Genomic DNA, 20,434 nt, shown 5'->3' on the forward strand with positions numbered 1-20,434 from the left:
CCAGTCGCTCAGCTCACCTAATACAATACATGGAGAAGATACAGAGCAAACGTGCGGAGGAGACACCGGAGCTTAACAAACAGGAATCAGGATGGTCTATACGACGGCTTTGTCCTTTGGACACGGAGTGCGCGTCTTGTCTGAAGAAGAAAGTTTCACGAACATGATAGGAAAGTACTTCCTCCAGCTCACATCCCCGGGCGGAATGGAGAGCTCAGCCCGGCGAGGAAGCGTCGAGAGCTGCGATGAGCCTGACAACCACTCACCATGTAAGTAGTTTGAAAAGTTAAAAGTAGATAGTTTAGTGAATTAAACACAGTGAATTAAAGTTTTTCTCCTTGGTTACGATAGATAAAGATGAAAGAAAGAAAAGAAAAAAAAAAACATGTAATAAAACATGAATTGTAGCAAGTCGAGTTACTTACAGAAAAGTTAAATACTGACCTAACAACATTTAATATTAATGCGCTAATGGCATAATTAGCTACTAACACTATATTCATTGGCGGAAGAACAAATAGTTTGGTTAATTTCTTTGATGTTTCTGATGCAACGTTGGGTCAGCTGATGTGCTGATCTACTGAGCTACTGAGCTGCTGATGCTCAGCCTTTATTGTGATGAGTAAGATGTTAGTGCAGCATTTTAAAAATAAAATGATAGGGCAAGAGTCAAGCTCCTGATTTTGCTTACATCTGCAATACTCTAGCATTGCAATTACAATTTACTGTCAGCTGCAGAACAAAACAAACACTATTATGATGTACTTACTCTGAATTAATGCTGCTTATTCTAACAGTGCCTTTGTTTTCTTTCCACAGTTGCCAACTTGGATGCTGGTTTGGAGCATGAAGAGAGACTCCTTCAACAAGATGTGACCCGTCAGATAGAGCGATGTCTGACAGAGGCCAAAGCTTCCACCCTCCACTGCCAGGTTCTGCTGCTGCCTTGCCAAATGACCACCAGGGTCGGCCAGGACGTGGTGCGCTCCTCGGCAGACGAGCCGTGCGGGCTGCGGGGCGCTTCCGTCAAGGTCTACGTAGAGGGCAAGGATGGCCTCAAGTCCCTGGGGAGCATCTCTCCAGACCCGAGCGTCACCCCCACCTTTGAGCTGTCGGTGGTCTTTAAAGCAGTGAAAGATGACGGCTGGCCGCCTCTCAAGCACCTCTTCGATACCAGCAAAGTGTTGAAGCTGAGACCAGAGTACCGGCTGGTGAAGAGGAAGCTCTACTCCTCTGCCAGCCCTGTCATTCATGATTTCTACTAGGGCTGAAATGAAAAACCACTGTTTGTCTTTTCTGTGTGAATATTCTTGACCTCATGTTTTAAATGTCAGGCTACATGCACAAGAGTTGGCCTGGCACACACTGGAGTTGATTGTGTTGTATTTAAGCTTTAGAGAAGTGGATGGTGTTCTGTTATGATGTATGAATGTCTAACTTCATGCAGGAGGTCAACCTGCTTGTGTTTGTGCACACTGTAACTACTATGACCACAGTATTTTGCACAGATGGGTTGAATGTTCAAAGTGTACACTGGAAACGTGAAAACTTCTTCTCAGGAATGGGCGGGTCTCATTCCCAAATTGTGCCGTACTTTTGTTATTATGGAAATGTGAAATAAACATTTTTTTACACTAATTTTATATCCTTGTTTTTTGGCTTTCTTGTGTTTACAGCACTTTTATAATTCACTTATCACTTTACATACATTGGCCCTTTTTCCTCAGCTCACGTGCCAAAGATATCAAGCTCAAAACTTGTTTACGAGTGAGGAAAATGATTACACAGGGTTGTTTGGTGTGGCAGATCATTAAAGCAGGTTTAGACCAGTATACAGCTGATGACAGATTACTTGGTATTGCAAGAAAACATGTTGCAGAAGAGAGAGGAGGAGTCTCTACCAATGAAAGACCAATGACCATAGATGGATCACTCACTTACTCCACAGCATTAACTATTTGGACTAGTGTTGAGTTTAGATCAAATAATCTTTTTTATTTAACAAATGTACAACAGAACACATGATACATGTATCAGCTACCCAAACACAAAACTCTACATGGTCCATCACACAGGTACAAAACTGGTTTTTGTCCTCCCATCTAACACACATTACACAGACATGTTTCTGAAGCTGTTTACAAAGCACACTCTGGCTATAGCCTAAGTCAGTGGTTCCCAACCTGGGTGTCGGGACCCCCACAATGAGTCGCTGGATTGATCAAAAGGGTAGCAAGATGATAGGACAGGATAGAGAGAGAGAGAGAAAAAAAAGCATTTTGGGCACAAAATTCAGATTTAAAAAATGATGTAATACTTTATTTCTTGTGGGTTTCTGTATTTTATCTACTTCAGCCTCTAAAAGTTAAAGTCCTCTTTCTAGAACTGCAAGCCAAGTTAAATAATCAGTAGTCAATCAAGAGAAGATTAATGAGCAACTATTTTGATAATTAAATAATTGCTTCAGTCATTTAGACGCAAAAATTAAACAAAAAGCTGGTTTCAGCTTCTCAAATGTGATGATTTATTGCTTTTCATCAAAGGTGATGATAAACTGAATATCTTTGTGTTTTGGACTGTTAGTCACAAAATCACATTTAGAGATGTAAATTTGGACTTTGGAGAACTTTAAAGCACATTTTTCACTATTTTCTGACATTTTATGGACAAAATGATAAACTGATGAATCAGGACAATAATCAGTAACTTAAGTGACAATGTGTAATGAGGGGTCCCTGGTAGACCTTGCTTCATGTTAAGGGGCCACAGGTCAAACAGGTTTGGAAACCACTGTCTTAAGTGCCACATAGAAATGCATCAATACTCTTTCAGCAACAACAAGCTGATGTTTATATTAATATGTTTTCACTCACTGCCAGCCGTCTCACAAAGCACAATGAGTTTCCTTTTTCGATTGATTTCCTGAAGTTATCATCACATGGTAGTGCAGCTCCGAGCAGGGACTGTTCTGTTTGGAAACTCTCTGTTGATGCTTTTAAGGACTCCAACGTGACATGTGACAATCTGCTGCTTAACAGCAACAAAACACAGATGTGAGATGATAAATTTGTTGATTACTTTTCTGATTAACGTACTAATCAGTCTATAAAATGTCAGAAAACAGTGAAAAAAGAATTCCCTTCAGCCAAAGGTCAAGTATTCAAATGCTTGTTTTGTCCCAACACCAGTTTAAAACCCAAATATACTCAATTTACAATCATATAAAACGGTGAAAAACAACAAATACTCACATTTGAGAAGTAAGTGTTGATGGTGCGCCTCCAGTCTACTGGTTAAGACGCATACATATAACCGCAAGGTATGCAATTCAAATCTGCCTCTGTCACTCTCCCCCTTTAATTCCTGTCATCTCTCCACTGTTCATACAATAAAAAGCATAACCCCCCACCCCACCCCCCAAAAAATTCCTGTCAATTGACGAGAAATTGTATTGAATAATTATGCATTATCAAAAAGGAACAAATGCATTTCACCACATGTACAACAGCTAGTTTTTCTGTCTTTTTGTCAGATTCTGAGTTGTACTTGAACGCACCGCCAAAGAGACTTTTAAAAATGGTTACTGCTCTCAACCGGGTCCCAAAACTATTAATGTCAATTTAAACTAACCTGCTGACTGTGATGGATCACACATATCAAGGAGGTTTCATGTCACTGAATGAATGAAGCTGATTTTTATGTTTAATTTCATCCTGAATTTAAGTGAGCTCGGTGCTGCATGAACACAGGTTGGCAATCTAATCTTGTTCTTTGGGAAAAAGGGTAAATTATATGCAGTTAACCGGCTAAAACAGGCAAATTCACTGGTGCTCCTTTGTGTGTTGGCCAATGCAGTCTGATCAATTATAAACTTCATCCAGTTCTTCCATGTATGACAAAAAGGGAAGTAAATGCAGATGTTTAGATGTTTGATATGTTTTTTTTAGTTGATGTCAGAATCACATTTGAAGAATGATCAAACTAATCTGTGTGGTGTTAACCTGACATGCAGTTGTGGAATTAAATGCATGATTCAACATGATCAAATCTGACAAGAAGAACTCATCCTGCTCTCCATCACCTGATCATAAACAAACATTTGCTGGTGAAAATATCCTTCTCAGTGAACTACCTTCACTGGTGAAATGATACTCGGGGGGGACAGCGCTGGCTCGTTTAGCTCACAGCGCTGCATGTTAACCAATCATAGGAAGTGGAGAGGAGGAAACTCAATGCAGCTCTCTCAGACACATTTTTTTACACACACGCACGCACGCACGCACACACACACACACACACACACACACATCTGCACATCCCCTCCTCTTCGCCAGAACACGGACGCATTAGTGTGTCCGCTCACACACCGGACACACAGAGACGGCACAGTCCTCCACAGAAAACAACCAAAGTGACCAGTAAGTATTCAGCTCCGAGCTCCTCTGACTCCAAGAGCGGCTCTTTGTCTCTCTTTCAGCGTCTTCTTCTCACAAATCTCGAGTCTATTTCTTCATTTTGAGGTCGGCCTCCATGGCGCTACGGCGACCCCTGGTGCCTCCATCCTGTAGCAGAGAAACAGATGGAGGAAGAAACCAGAGGGGAAAAAAAAAAGACAGAAAGAGAGGGAGAGCAGGAGAAATAGTTAACATAAAAGGACGGAGAGGTCAAAGGTCAGCTGGGCCGAATGAAAGGGGTGGGGTGGGGGCCCGGATGTGTTTGACCTGTGATTGACCTGACAGCATAGTCCACCTTGGAGGGCTTCCTCCCCAAATGAAGAACAGAAAAAAAACAAAAAACAAAAAAAAGATGATTAAAAAGGAATAACTGAACAGAAAAGAAGGAGAAAAGAAATTAGAACATGCAGAAACACGGACACACGGACGGTCGCACGTCAACAGAAAAACACAGGAAACCGGCATGGAGTCATTAACCGAAGGTCGACGGAAGCTCGGGTGATGAAAGGTTACTGGAGCCTGTGTGTGTGTGTGTGTGTGTGTGTGTGTGTGTGTCTGTGTGTGTGTTCGAGTGGGCAAACACAACTTAAAAGTTGATGAGGGTGATACAGACATGTGTGTAACTGTGTGTGTGTGTGTGTGTGTGTGTGTGTGTGTGTGAGAGAGAGAAACTGTTGTGAGAAAAACAAAGAGAGTGACAGAGGCTCTTTAACTCTTCTGTCTGTTTCTTTATGTAATCTTAATCACATTGTCACTGCTGATTCCAGTATTTGACTGAGGTGCGTCACTTTAATGGTCAGAGTGACTGTACACTGTGTTTCATCTGAGTTATAATACCTAACTGACACACATTAGAAAACCGTTCAAAGCCTGACTCATGGTACACTGTTTGTTCAAGCTCAAGGAAGTTGTACTATAACTTCCCTGAATTACATCAAGCTAAATTTAGCTGCATATCAGTTAGCTGAACTTGATGTTTTAGACTGATTAATCTGTTGGTTAGTTTCTTGATTAATCAAGGTCTATAAAATGTTTAAAAATTGCAATCATTTTCTAAGAGGTCACCATGATGTCATCCATTTCATTTGCTAGTTATTCATTTTTAAGATTTTCAATTTAATTTTAATTTAAGATTTAATTCAAAACAACAACTGAAACAATGATTTCAAATCAGAATAACTGCAGATTTCTGTCACCTGAGTAATTGATTAATTCTTGCAGCTCTGCTTTAATGGTTCCAACAAACACATTCTTTGCTTGTTTACTTGTTCTGTGCTTGTTAAATAATACAGCTTATATACTTTTGTTTTAATTATTTCTAATCCCAAATAACCTTTAATCTATTTAATTCAGTTCACTGAAGACAGAGGCTGTTTATGAAATTTAATGAACTCGTGATAGCACCTTTACCAAAACTGCTGTGCTTTATTACTAATTAACATCAACATTACTGCTTTGGTTTATATTATTCAGATCCACACTTCAGGCCACTAATGAACTGAACAGAGAGAAAGAAAAGAATAGAGGTGTATAGCAGAAGTGTGTGTGTTTCTGTGTGTGCGTTGAGACAAGCGTGTGCGGAGCGTGGACCTGGTTCTGGTGAAATCTGAGGGAGAACCTGAATACTTACAAAGAGAGAGAGAAGGAAAGCAGGAGAGGCCATTGGGACACTGTCCTGTAGAAGGACAAACATTGGAGTGAGAAAGAGAGAGAAAACACACACATGTGCGTGAGAAAGCAAGAATCATACAAACTCTGCGTCCGGCACAGAGGTACGCGGGGGGGGGTGTGGGGCGAGCGTCCATATGACCTCTGCACGGCACATAAACACACACACACACACACACACCATCAAACAAACACACACACACAACATCAAACACGCAGACTCCCATATGCAGGTAGTAAATAGTGACATTAATAACGCACACACAGACACACACAGACACACACAGTACATAGAGGCATCAGACATTAACAAGCACAGGCAGCTTCACTTCCATACAAACAAACTGATGTATTTAAAACAGCTGATGAACACTACACTTCAGTTCATATTATGGCTCCTATCAAAATATCTTAATTTTCATCCGTGTACTACTAATGTTTTTCCTTGTTGGATTATTACTATTGCTTGCTCAGCAGTTTAATTTCCACTTCAGCAGGGCTTGCTCTGGAAAAACAGCTCAACAAGATTTAAAACAATTAATATAATTGTGGAATTTGTCAAATATTTTAAGAAAAGTTCAAACTCCACTTGTACTTCCAGACCACCCATTAAAATATTCCATGTCCGAAAATGACTTCTCTATATTCCCTAATCCTTAAAAAAAAAAGCTGTGATCATCAGGAACCCTGTTAGAGACACACTCGCAACACTAACCATTTATATAATCATGAGAAGAAATACACACATACACACACACACACACACACACACACACACACAGAACAGCAGATAAGAAAATTCATCGCAGACAGAAGCGGACAGTCAGGGGCGGACGAACAGCTGAGTCAGGGACAGGCAGATGCAGACAGACAGACAGAGAGACAGAAGTTAGTGAGGAGGACGAGCAGCCAGCATGCAGCAGACATGAAGCAGCTGGGAATTCAAGGCCAAAGATTAATCCACTGAAGGACAGCGAGCATAGAGGAGTGAGGAACCGGTACAGAGGCACTCAGATCCAGAGATGTCACGTGTGTTGAACAAAGTGGGAAGTTCTGACTTTTGTACAATGTGTAGAAATATGATGATGTGTGTATTTCAAATATAATCAGTGTCTTGTGAGAGGTTGAGCCTGTGGTTGACTCATCACACCATAAGCATTCATGTAACATCATTGTAGCGCTGGCTCTGGTGCTACGTGTTAATATTTCAGCATAAATTACGCTGAGTGTGACAAAATTCAGTGATAGTAAGCAAAATAAGCCTAAGTAGCATAAATACAGCCGAAGTGATGTAACAAGGTATATTTTTGTATGTGTAGCCTATAACGTCAAGTACTATGTCAAAAGCTAGTGGATTTCTTTGCAGAACAGAAGGTTAAACTGTAATCTGAGGCTGTTCAATCTAGCTGTGTATACATTAGCAAAATATAGTCTGATGCTGATGGAAGGGAAACACAACATTCAAATTAATACTGTGCAAGGATCAAGTACATAATCGTCTTAAAAGTAATAATATTCTAGTATCCAATTTGCTCCGATCAAGTCAGTTCAAATATCCTGGTTTTTGTTAATCCACCAAATCATTCCATGTTAAATGTTATGGGTCACTGTCAGTCGGTGCATGTGGAGCTTTAGGCGGATAATGTGCAGAAATTAATGTGACTGCTCCCAAACTCAGGAGGGTTGCACTTAAGAATTGAGATGGAAGGAAATGTATTTATTAAGTTGTATTTCAGTGAAAATATGTGTTTGAAACATATTGACCAAACTAGATTATTGTTAGAATCCACTGGGTATTCAACCTAGCTTCAGCTGCCATCCTGAGGGAAGAAAAAGTAACTGATGTCCAGGTGATGTGCTGAAGTCCAGTCTGAGGTTGAAATATTAGTGAATAAATTACAAACTGCCCAAGACATAAGAATTCTATTGGTAGGAGAGTTTCCCTTTCCATATGGTATATTTATGTATTTTCATACAGATTTTAAACAACGTCATTCTGTCAGCTGTCATACCTGTACTGTTTTATAAGCAAAAGATTCATAACTATGTAAATGGGGAATGTTAAAAACAATCTGTGAGACCTTTCACTACCTGCAAATAATCATATTGTTGATTAGACCTCTGCTCAGGAGTTTTCTGATGGAACAAATCTTGTTCTACTTAAAACAATCTGTTGTCCCGGCCTGACAGGAGCAGAGATGTCAGCAGTCTTTTAACAAATGCTCCAGAGAAGAGGCTTCATCTGCCAATGCCAGTGAAAATGTGTTTCAAAACATTAACAGTGAAATCTTAGAACGCTTTCTGAGAATCAAAGATGTGTTTTATGCATCCAGAGACTTTTAAAGGAACCCCCCCTCAACCCACCCGCCCCATTTTGCACAACCCACCTTCTCAGCCGGCTCGCCCGGCTTACGGTTTCCCTCCCTGCCTCGGAGGCTCTTGGCGGAGATGGCGCTCTCTGAGGTCTGCATGATGAGCTGGGTGGCCAGGAACTGCTGCACGTGCTCCAGGACGTCGCGCTGCATCTCCAGCGCCATGTGATACACGTCATGGTCTGAAGAGTTGTACATGACGGCGTTCTGAAACATCAGCATGATGTCGCGCTGGAACTCGGCGGTGGTACGGATCACGCCAGACTCGATGTTCTTCTTAATGGCCGACAGGTCCATGGGTCTGGAAGTGGTGGAGTGGAGGGAGATGTGGGTGTTAAGTTTGTGTTGACTGTAACCAATTAACAGTAGGTTTAAATGGTTTTTAGCACTGTTAACATTCAGCATCTCTAATCAACAACACTGCTTTGGCAACATAATTCAACAGTGGTGTGTGTGATCTAACCTGTGTACGATGCTGTGGTAACCGGGGGCAATGTCGTCTGACACGGGCTGTAAGAAGACGCTGGCATACCTGAGAGACACAAGATATGAGCAACAGTATAAAAACAGCATTGAAATCTAAGTTAACATGCATTTTATCTCAACAGAGAGGTAAACAAATCCGTTCTAGTGCAACTGTGTGTAAGACTGTAATGTAATCTTGCTCTAAAGTTAGTAAAGAAAGCACAAAATAAAAAATGTTAAATAAATAAAGTTTGGTCCAGATTTAGCCTTAATTAGAGTTTCCTGCTCCTGTCTGTGTTTGTGTCACAGCTATTGGCTAGCAGCTATTGTTGTAGTAAACTTAACACTCATCCCCTCTTCTGTTTTACAGGGAAGGCAATTAACAAAAATCTGTTTATAGAGGTTTATAAATGATGTAACTACCATTGAAGACAGCAAGGTTATGTGCTCAGTGCTAATACTATAAAGAAGACTGATTCTGATACTTTTTACACCCAACTTTGACAGTTTTAAGGCTAAAATAAATGAATGCATTCACAGTATGTTCACAGTAGTATGGTATTTTAGTCATCATGTTGGAAGATAAAAAAAGATCACAGAAAACATTTGCTGAATAAAGCAAAAATGAAGTGATAAATAAAAGCCAGAAAATAAAACATTGCATATATAATAAAAAATGATTGACTTCTTTATGTGCCTGTGGTGCCTTATTCATTAATATCTCCTAATATTGATCGCCCTCTGTTGGAAAAGAATGCACATGCTGTTTGATGGCACAACAGCTCATTAACAATCAGCCTGATGCTGGAAATCTTTCTAACAGAAACTGAATGGGAGGGTGTCTGGCTAAAATATTTTGGCCAATGAGAACTCTGATTTGTTGTCGAGGTGGAGCCACGTCATGAAGCTTCACCTGTGGTTGGCAGCGGCCCTCCACACCAGCATAATGGCTTTCTTCCAGATCTTCTGAGCCTGAACGGCCTCCTGGTCCTCACCACATGTAGACCTGATGCAGGCAGAGAGATGACAGAGGAAGTGAGGCCAGAGTGGGGAGTGAAGAGAGGAATGTCCAGTTCAGAGTGAAAAAAAGGGAAGCAGAAGAGGAACAAGAGTGGCAGAGACACAAAAGCGTGTACTGTGAGTTTTTTACGTCAGTGGCCAAAAGACTGCTTAGCTCAGACAAATGGAAACCTAATCTGATTCAGAGGTCGTGACATGAATATTCATGACGAATGCCAGCTAAGCCTTATCTAGATTTAAAGCTGCAGTTCTCCTAAAAATGCTGCAGTAAGGGCAAAGGTTATTTCAGTGCATGACCCTGCATTCACACAAGCTCCTGATTCCCTTTTACATATAAATAGAACACAAATGATAAAAATGCAGCTCTTAACACATTTATTAGTCACTCCTACACCCATAATCACATGTGGACACTTACAGCTGTGAAGAGGAGGCAGGGCTGCTGGCCAGTGAATCTGCTGTGTAGCGTTGGGAGGCCGGTCCGTAGCCGTCTTCACTCTCGCTGGCTGCCCTTTCCACCTCTGACAAATAGGGACCCTCCCCCTCGCCGCAATCCTCTTTCAGCTCCATCCCTTCTTCGGGGTCCCCTTCGCTCCCCGCCTCCTCCTCCTTCACCTCCTGGAGTCAAGAACACACATAGATAAATGTAGAGTTAAATGCCTGCATTTTACAAACTGTGCTGTGTATGTGAGTAAGTACACATAAGGGTGTGACCTTGGACTCTTTCCCAGACACAGAGCTGTCCTCAGAGTCTGTGGGACAATAAAAAAATGAGAGGAGGATTAGAAAATAAACATAGAAGCATGATTGTGTGTGTGTGTGTGTGTGTGTGTGTGTGTGTGTGTGTGTGTGTTTACGCCACCTACCTAGGCAAGGTGGGTTGGGCTCAGGTTGACTCCACTCCTCTACCTCGCTCTTCACTGTTGCTTCGGTGGCCACCTTCCCATCTTCTGTGACTTCACATCCTGTTGCGCCGTCATCAGAGGTGACAGAAGAAGTGACATCACTTCCAGTCACCTCAGGTCCCTCGCAGTTTCCCTTCAACTGCTGTTCTCTTTTTGTGTCTGCTTGATTCTGGGTCTCGAGACCAGCAGAGGTCGGGGCGGCCATCACAGCCACATCCTGAGACTCCTGTGTGGGGTCAGAGTCTTGGACTGAGGGGGTAGGGTCTGAAGCCTTCAGCTCCTGGGTCTCCCAAGGGCCTGGGAGAGTGTGTCCTTCTGAGACGGCCTCTTCGCACAGAGAGAGAGCTGCTTCCACTGCCGCCGCGTCCAAAGCCTCCACAGAGTCATCCACCTGTGAAGCAAGAGAGGAGATGATGAACAAAGAGAAAGATCATGGAGGAGACAGACCTAAGTGGTTGAAGAAGCACCCTGATGATAGTGAAGCATAGTGAAGCATAGTGCATACTCATTGCAGTGTTAACAATGTCTCAGCAAATGTTCATGGTGACAAGTATCATATCTACAGAGGGTGGTTTCATAAAGCAACATTACCAGTTTAAAAGTCACCATGGAGACCTCTTCCTTCAGACTAACTTGGTCCTAATTAGGTTAGCTTTCATGCTTAGCTTCACCTCAGACTTAACCAGTGTTATAATGAATCTTACACACAGTGTTTTCTTTGTTACTGCTCTGTGAACAGACTATTATATTCTTCTAAATGTGTCAAATTATCTACACAGTATTCCAGTTAATTAATGTTTTTTTAATGCACTGCAATTAAAATATCACTAATAACCACGTCTGACCCATGACTGTAGTGTAGCCACATGGTAAGAAGCATTTTCACCATTTGTTCCCTCTTAAAATGTCATTAAAGAATAAGCCTGTTTAAAAAAAGCCCTGAAGTTATCTACAAATTGATGTCTTTACTTTTACAAACCAAAGCATTTTTTGCTATAAAATAAATGACCTGGCAGGGTTCTGGTCCTAATTTATACTTTAAAACTGTCATATTGCATATCTTGTGCATTCATTTGAGGCAGTAAATGATCTAAAGAGAACTTGTATTTCTGAGACAGTAAAGGACTTACAGATGACTTCAGTCTCTAAATGTATCAAAGTTCACTGCTGCTCTCTTCTGCTTTGTAATTGCTGCGGTTTTGTTCATTTTTGTTTCCAACATCACAGTATTGTCAGTTTTCATTTTATGTGATTTGTGCTGGTTTGTGTTTGATGTCTCACAGCTGCGTTTCAAAGTCATAAATAAGCTTTTTAAATTAAGTTTTCAAATCAGGGCTTGACTTGATCGCATTAGTTATGAGTTGGCTTTATATAAAAAGTTTAATCCTGGTTTGGTTTGTTCAAGCTGATTAAAGACACAACGGTATTTTTCTGCACTGGGAATCGGTCACGACAGGTCAAACATTTGGATGTTTTGTGTTCATGAAGCATGTGATGAGACACCTTAAAAAATGGATAGAGTGAAGTTCATTCTGATCTTTGCAAGCACGACAAAAACACACTCTGACAGTCACCAAACAAAGTGATTCAATATGAAACAGAGTGTTGCTATAATAAAAAGCAGCATTTTCTCTCTTTTCAAAGTTTGGAGATTCAAGGAGTTTTACCATTTTTTTAAGTCAGACATGAAAATAAAGACATTCCTTTTCCACATATTGCCATTATTGCCTACCATGTGATTATATGAAGCTTGTTACACTATCATCACATACTCTCTACTCTGATCTCTATCTGGTCTGGAATGATGCAAGCAGATGTGGACACAGTACGTACCTTCTCCTCTATGATGGCAATGATGTCTCCCACTGTTTCCAGGTCCAGTTCGTCTCCCATGTAAGACACAGCTACCAGGTCCTCTTCTACTAACCCCGTCTCGTCACTGAGCTCTGTCTTAATTTCAGCTTCCCCCTCTGCAGACACACAGGAGAAAGAATACTTAAGGACACAAGCACAAATAAAACCTCACTGCAATAAGTAGATCATCTTCATCATTAGGCTTTACACCGATCTTGATCGGCTATATCGGATCGGCCGATATTTAGCATTTTATGCAATTTGTGAAATCGGTTGTAATGTCTTAATTCGCCGATCCGATCAATGTCGTCATGCTGAAACTTTTTGCAGATGCTCCCGTTGCATAGATTGCAGATGGCTTGTGTTTTATCTGTCTCATTTACTCCGAAGAAGTATTATTTACCTGTGATGACCTCATGACTGGTTGGTAGGGGAGTGGCAGCGGTGGCTGTCTGTACTCCGTTGGTAAGGCTTCCAGTAGAGTCTCCATCAGCAACCTGAGAGCAGTAGACACAGGCAATACAATAGTGATGTTTTTATCCAGCACTGATGGTGGTAATAATCCAACCAAGTCTGCAAGACCAACTGACTCTATACAGTAAGTTTGAGGTAGTTACAGCTGAATTTTGCATAAAGCTTGATGTGATGATTTAACATTATCTTGAACTATTCTTTCTTGTAATAATCTGATGTTTAAATAGAATCTGAGCTGGTTCTCACCAGGCGGGGGCTAGCTGAGATGAGGTTGCCTTTTTTCAGCAGTTCTGACAGGAGAGGAGAAGGTGGCGGTGTGGCCTTCTGGGCCAGGAGTCTCTTCTGTGGTGAGTCCTCGACTAGTGTGGCCAGGCCTCCGTCTTTAGGTCCTGGGCCTGGAGCCTCTGTTGCTGGTAGAAACACTCCGACCCCCTGGGCCTGGCACAGGCAGAGAGTAATCAGAGAGAGTGTTTGGCACAGTGAGCTGCAGTATCTCAAAAATGTCCATCTAGTAGGACTTTTGATTGCCAAAAACCAGCATAATGAGAGATGATCTGTTTCCACTGATGAGGAAACAAGCTGGAGGTGCAGAGAGGCACTCAAATATTGTTACACTACGTCTATTGATACACTAAGAACTTTAATTTCACCAAAGATAATGATGCTGAATTACACAACATATAAAGCAAATACTGGTGTGTGTGTGTGTATATATATATATATATATATATGAGGATGTTCTTACAACAGGGTGGATGCTGGTGTCGTCGGAGGCGACACTTCCTGTATCCATGGGCGGTGTGGCGACCGAAGAGTCAGTCTGAGAATCTATGGTGGGGGGGCTGGCACCCAGAGGAGACCGTACAGTTACACTGGGTAGACGCTTAGGTGTGTTTTTGACTGCCTGACGAGCTGTGACGAGGAGACAGAGAAAATTCATTGATCTATCTATTACAGAGAGAAGGGAATGACATTTCAAATAAATCCCCACATGGTAGAATGATGTTCAGATTTCCTGAAGAAATTTCAACGAAGAGCCAGCAAACCTACCCTGATATGCAGTTTCTGTGGCTTTCCTCTTCTGCTCTGCTTCCTCCTCATCCTGCTTCTTCTTTCTGGATTTTGGAGAAACAAATACTTTTAGTTACTGAGCCAAAATGTCAAATGGACAAATAGACACTTTGACCAAAGTCAAGCGATCATTTAAGCTATTTGGATTCATCCTCTGGTTACCATGCACATCTATAGCAAACTCCATATCAATCCATCCAACAGATGTTGAATTATTTCACTTTCTGGACACATTGTGTGATTGAAATCTGGAATCCATCTCTTGAAAATATGTTTTTGGTCACACATTGAATATACAACATCAAAAGCATCTAAAGGATTTGCAAATAAAAGGTCTTACACTGTGATCTCTGTCCACAGGTCCTTCAGCTGGGAGTCCATGTGTCCCGTCTGTATCAGGTCCACCTCCTTCTTCAACTTCCTGTCAGCATAGAAAGCACAGAGGGGGTTAAAAGGTCACATCTCACAGGCTTTATAGATCTATCTTTCGAGCATGTAGGTACCTGTACTGCTCTTGCGTGTCTCGCAGTAGTTTTTTCAGCTCCTCTATCCTCTCAGTGGTCAGCCTGCGTACAATGACATCTTCTATAGTCTCAACAACCTCGCCCTTCTCGCCACGCTTACGCCTGGAACACAGCAGAGCACAAACACTCGAAATCAACTCTCAAAATGTGGTCAAAAAACCTCAAAAGTAGCAACACATTATTGTGATTGTGCACATATGTGTGTGTGTGTGTGTGTGTGTGTGTGTGTATTGGGGTACTGACTTAGGTGCTTCAGTGGCTTCCAGCAGCTCAGAGTATTGTGAGGCACAGTGCTGAGAAACAGAGAGAAAATGTTTTATCCTCCAGCAAATGTTCATCTGTGTTTGCTCAAAAGACAAACGGACCTACTGACTTATACACAGAGTGACTTCAACAAATTATGAAAATGTTGTGTTGCTTTATATCCCGCTCACCTTCTGTGAGAACCAGTCGGGTGGACGACCCGGTTCTGAAAAAGGCTTGATGGCTCGACTTACTGACACCCTGGAAGGCAAAGAGAGATTCCTCAGAATAGAGTCAGAGAAGAAACACTTGACATGTTGGGAAAATCTGAGAATAAATGTATGCACTGCCTCATTCAAATGACAAACACATATGGATGTAGAAATATACAGAATGCAAGTAATCCAGGTATTGTAAATCATATAAGCAGCTCTGCCACATCTTTTGTCAAAAGGGTCACCACGATCACCACATTTGTAAATACATATTTCAATTCATTACTTGGTTCAGAACTTGGGTTTTCCTTATAAACTCTATATTGATCATCAATGTCATGTTCCACCTCTAAATAAACTCCTACTCGTCATTTTTCAGACTTGACAGCCTGCCCAGGTCTGACCCCTAGTGGTCAAAATTTAGACTAACTGCTGCACTGAACAGCACATGGACTGAAGTTTTTGCACATTTTTCCTAAGAATGGACTTTAAAAGATAATGCATAAAAACTGATTTCAATTTGGAAGTGATTGATTGATACTCTTTTTTTTACTGAGTAGATTAATACTGAAGAGTTAAACTTGATTTAATGGATTGGTTTGTTTTCTTTCTTTTTACATTTTGACATGTTATTACACAGTCAATCTTTTACTAATCTCTAATTTAAAAATGTGACATTTTCAAAATTCATTCTCAGTAGTTTTTTTTTTTTTTGTTAACTAGTGTTTCAGTGGTTCAAATATCAGCAAACTGATTTACCTACAGATAAACACAGCACTCTTCCATTCTATGTCTCCTCCTTCCTGTACTTCCATGACAACATTTAAATACAATGAGTGTATTTTTGAGAGGGTTTTTCTATTTACCAGTTTTGGTCGCCACTCCTCATAACAGAGGAGGCCAGGCACAGTTTCTCCCTGACTGACCAGGGCTCCGTCGGCCCCACATTCAGTATCTTGTGTTCTGTGAAGGGAAAAAAAATCGTACACATATCAGAAACAGAATCATCTTTTTTGGCCAAGTACGTGAAGTATGTGTACACATAAAATGAATTTGACTCTGGCTCTCAGTGCATTTACACAGAATAACATCAATGATCTTCATAAATGTACACAAGGAATAACTCTGTACAGGTGAAACTGTTTCTGTGGACTGTAAACTGGATACAAATAGTACAATGAAGTCAAGAGTGCTGAGATAAAGATTAAATGGTGAGAAAAAGACGTTACCTTATATAGATATAGTATGTAGTAAAATGGAGTGCACATTTTGTGTTATAAACTAAAATAAATGTGTCTAATTTGTAGATGCAGTGTATGTTATAATACAACATTATAGTTATAGTGCTATATGTACACAGTAATTATAACATGTTTTGGTATTATTAGCTACTTTCTGACTATAACTGAATCTCAACCCGTTCATCTGTATTGTTTTGATCGGATTTGTTTACAAACATGAATATGACGGCCCAGTTTCCATACAACCTAAATAAAGGATACATTCTGCGGCGATTTAAAATAAAATATTTAAAAAAGAGCGGTAGTAGCGCCGGGTGTTTAATATAAAATTCTGTATTATTTACGTTTATCAAAGTTAGCCCGCTATTGTTAGCTTGTATCGTTTGTAGAATATGCTTTTAACATTGAGTATAGCTATACACTTCATATTTGTTTAAGTGTTGGGGCTCGAAAACATTTTAAAAATCATTAACAACTCATGAAAGTAGTTATAATTTACGTTACCGAGGATAATAACCTACAATTAGCTAATATTTAATGAACGTTAGGAGCGCTAGCTGGGGGAACACATTCATGAGACACACACAGGTACGCGGTGTATCGTTTTATTAAGAAACTATGCCGCTCTGTCCGAACTAACTACATACGGTACAATATTTGGAGCGTCTTTGCTGTTAGTTTATACTATTTATTCACCAAGAAACCAGAGAAAGAGTTATAAAGCATTACTCACTGCCGATACCGCTCGCCATTTCTTTTGTGACACGGCCGTGAGCCCAACTTCCGCCGGACTGTTTTCAGTGAGACACGCGTTAAACTGAACTGAACTCAGAGCTAAGAAAAAAATGGTTAAAAATTGTATGAAGCGCGTACACTGATGTCTGACTGAGCAGCGGTGCAAAGAGTTGAAGTTTAGGTTCAAAATCTAAATAAAATATCAGTCAGGTGTCCAAAGAAAAGAGGTTTTCTCGTTTTCTTCGCTGTAATCATACTGTTTAGTGGCTATTAAAAGATCTCCTTATGTGTTTCCTCTGTAATGGGGGCCAAAATTCACAGTCTGTCCACACAGTCAATTAAAAGTTGATGTGAAGCCTATGAGGCTTAAGCAGTCTAAGTTAATCATATCAAGTGTATATCTGCCCCTGTGCCACATTTACAGTCTTTTTAGGATCAAATTCCCTCTGTGTTGAGCTGTGGTGGAAGTATAGTAACAAAAAGAGGGACTTTGGCACTAAAAAGACAGCTTACAATTCATATTAACTTAAGATAAACCTTTAAACGATTACAGCAGCGTTGTCCTTCAAACTGATATCCAAAGCATCCTGGTTTGATGCAGAGTTTAATGTCATTTTTGATGTTTGATCCTCCTTATTTTATGATGGCATGAACGCTTTTGCAAACATTTCAACCCAGTGTCACACCCATGTTGTGTCTTTCCAGAAAGTAATGTCCTGAGTGAAAATGTGAGTTGGTGTTGTGAGCAGGATTGTGGACAAAATGTTATAACAAAAGTCTAATTAGACTGAAGTCCTCCAACTAAACACCACTCCATTAGGATATTTTTGACCACACAACAAAAAGTTATAATTTGATTAAATTATTAAATTTCCCATTTTCTTGAATTAATTTAGTTTTCTGTAATTTGCATCTGTCTATGCAATCGTTCAAATGTTGTTTCAATGTACTCTATACATTGTCAGTAAGGTGGTGGTGATAGGAAAATGCAAAGACATTTCTGTTCATTTAAATGTATCGTTTGTTTGTTGATCTATCTCAAATTTACAGATGGTGATATCATCTTTAAAACCCCCAGATATGCAGAAACAGTACTTAGACCACACATCTGTGTCATCAAAGGTAGGTAAGGTCCTTGTTGTGAGGTCAAAGCAGTCTCAAATAGAGCTGATTACATGCCATACACACACACATCCCATAACCAACTATTGTTGCATGCTTAGTTACATTAACATCTAAATGTCTGTAGTTGTGTGTGCTGGAATCTGCTTGAGTCACTTGAGTCAGCGGAGGCTAAACATTCTTGAACTAAACTTTGCATTTTGTGTCTTTCCCTTCTGCACTTCAATACAAGAAAAAAAGAAAATTGTTCATGTGTTACTTTTTCACTTACTGTCAGGTAGAGGCAACTTATTGGATCTACTGACTGAAATGATTGTTCACATATGAGAAGAACACTGGAGTTGTGTTAGTGCCAATTCAGGCCAAATTTAATTTACTTAACTTAAGATTGATGTTATATTCTATCAGTAAATTATAATTTCATGACACACATTGTGGATATAAGTGTGCTCTGTTGCACACCCATCAGTGATGTAGAGGTGTACTGACACTGCAGTGAAGTGAGACGTTAAACCACTGGAGGTCAGCAAAGACACATTTTTCAGTTTATGAGAAGCATTTTTTGTTTGTTTCAGGAGGTGAGTGTGGTGAAATAAGTTTTTTTGCTGTCTACTTAACAAAATTCCTTCAATTACTGAAATGTTTATTCTCTTGCACTGCTTGTTTTGTGGCTTTTGATTTATAAAATGTGCTCACCATGATACTGTTGTGACCCTTGTCCTAAATTTTGTCCTTAAAATTTGAATTACAGTGCCTATAAAAAAGTATTCACCCCCTTGGATGTTGTCCCCTTTTATTGCTTTTATAAATTGAATCATGCTTAATATAATTTGGCTTAAAATAAAAAAGAATTTACAAAAAATAAAACCTATTTAGTCTCAAAGTGAAAACAGATTTCTACAAAGTAATGGAGCATTTTAGCCATCAGACTGCACATCACCACAAACACACCATGCCCACCCTGAAACACGATGGTGGTAGCGTCATGCTGTGGGGAGGCTTCATGGCCGCACACCCTGGGAGGCTTGTAAAGGTAGAAGGTAAAATGAATACAGCAAAAAATCCTGGAGGACAATCTGTTTCAGTCTGGAAGAGAACTGCCACTTCGGAGATTTATTTTCAGCAAGACAATGACCTGAAGCATACAGTGAAAGCTACACAGAAATGGTTTAAAGACACCAAGGTGAATGTTCTGGAGGGGCCGAGTCAAAGCCCAGACCTCAATCTAATAAAGAATTGGTGGCTGAACTTAAAAAGAGCTGTTCACGCCCGATCACAGAGCAACCTGACACATTTTGAGCCGTTTTGCAAAGAAGAATGGAGTAAAAGTGTCCAGTCCAGTGTCCACTGTGTCCAGATGTGCAAGCCTGATTGAGACCTATCCACTCACACTCAGTGCTGTGAGTCACTTACTTACATTATATATTGTTAATTCATTGACATTACTTTGCAGAAATCTGTTTTCACTTTAACATTATATAGGATGTTTTTGTAAATTATTAAAAAAAAAAAGAAAAAGCCAAATTATATTGATCATGATTCAATTAATCAAAGAAATAAAAGAGGAAAACATCCAAGGTGAATACTTTTTATAGGCACCGTATACACACCTGGACAATGATGTATAAATGTCTAACAGGCTTTTCATATTCACTAGCTAGAGAACATGAATGTCTGTCATCGACATTTGGTTCCCAGCAAGTTTCTGTTATTTCTATATTGGGAAAAACTGCAAACAAGAAATGTGTTTATTCTGAACCTGGAATGTTATGCATGTTTGTGAACTTATGTTTCAAAATAAACCACAATGTTTTATTGTTTTAAAATGTTTTCATTGTGGTGATTCCAATCAATCAAACTGTAATTTGTTATTTGACAAACCAAAAACACAACCCCCTCTTTCTTCAGCTGGATTTAAACAGAAATTTACCTCAAGTGCTGGCAACTCAATATCTGTTCCACCATCTCCACTTTTAAATGACAAATAAAAAAAACTTCTGTTCTGACATCGGACAAATAAAGTGTAACCATTGTTTTAAGAGAGTTGACAAAATGAAGACATTCACAACCA

The 20,434-nt window shown here is 40.1% G+C and overlaps 2 protein-coding genes across 2 annotated transcripts; one reads left to right on the forward strand and one right to left on the reverse strand.

Annotated features, from left to right (window-relative positions):
• Window positions 1-1,638, forward strand: si:ch211-39i2.2 (DNA damage-inducible transcript 4-like protein-like). The gene is made up of 2 exons (XM_053324391.1): window positions 1-269; window positions 820-1,638. The coding sequence occupies exons 1-2, from the start codon at window positions 92-94 to the stop codon at window positions 1,263-1,265; spliced, it is 624 nt and encodes a 207-aa protein (XP_053180366.1). The 5' UTR covers window positions 1-91; the 3' UTR covers window positions 1,266-1,638.
• A 331-nt stretch (window positions 1,639-1,969) lies between these two features.
• brd8b (bromodomain containing 8b) lies at window positions 1,970-17,287 on the reverse strand. The gene is made up of 18 exons (XM_053324363.1): window positions 17,240-17,287; window positions 16,132-16,228; window positions 15,242-15,311; window positions 15,051-15,100; window positions 14,787-14,909; window positions 14,624-14,704; window positions 14,263-14,327; window positions 13,958-14,124; window positions 13,459-13,650; window positions 13,142-13,235; window positions 12,718-12,854; window positions 10,846-11,275; window positions 10,694-10,731; window positions 10,398-10,597; window positions 9,873-9,965; window positions 8,958-9,026; window positions 8,510-8,795; window positions 1,970-4,562 (listed from the first exon to the last, which is right to left on the reverse strand). Exons 1-18 carry the CDS (start codon window positions 17,256-17,258, stop codon window positions 4,503-4,505), a joined length of 2,271 nt encoding a protein of 756 aa, XP_053180338.1. The 5' UTR covers window positions 17,259-17,287; the 3' UTR covers window positions 1,970-4,502.
• Window positions 17,288-20,434: the final 3,147 nt, after the last annotated feature.

Source organism: Scomber japonicus, chromosome 8 (assembly GCF_027409825.1).
Source record: "Scomber japonicus isolate fScoJap1 chromosome 8, fScoJap1.pri, whole genome shotgun sequence".
In the NCBI taxonomy this organism is placed as follows: Eukaryota; Metazoa; Chordata; class Actinopteri; order Scombriformes; family Scombridae; genus Scomber; species Scomber japonicus.

What these genes read in the sequence shown, in the direction of transcription:
- si:ch211-39i2.2 (XM_053324391.1), top strand. Translation starts at nt 92, where the DNA reads ATGGTCTATACGACGGCTTTGTCCTTTGGACACGGAGTGCGCGTCTTG. An exon ending in GCCTGACAACCACTCACCAT is followed by an intron (nt 270 to 819) that starts GTAAGTAGTTTG and finishes TTCTTTCCACAG; the next exon opens with TTGCCAACTTGGATGCTGGT.
- brd8b (XM_053324363.1), bottom strand. An exon ending in GAAGCCACTGAAGCACCTAA is followed by an intron (nt 14,910 to 15,050) that starts GTCAGTACCCCA and finishes GCTGTGTTCCAG; the next exon opens with GCGTAAGCGTGGCGAGAAGG. An exon ending in ACACCAGCATCCACCCTGTT is followed by an intron (nt 13,651 to 13,957) that starts GTAAGAACATCC and finishes TGCCTGTGCCAG; the next exon opens with GCCCAGGGGGTCGGAGTGTT.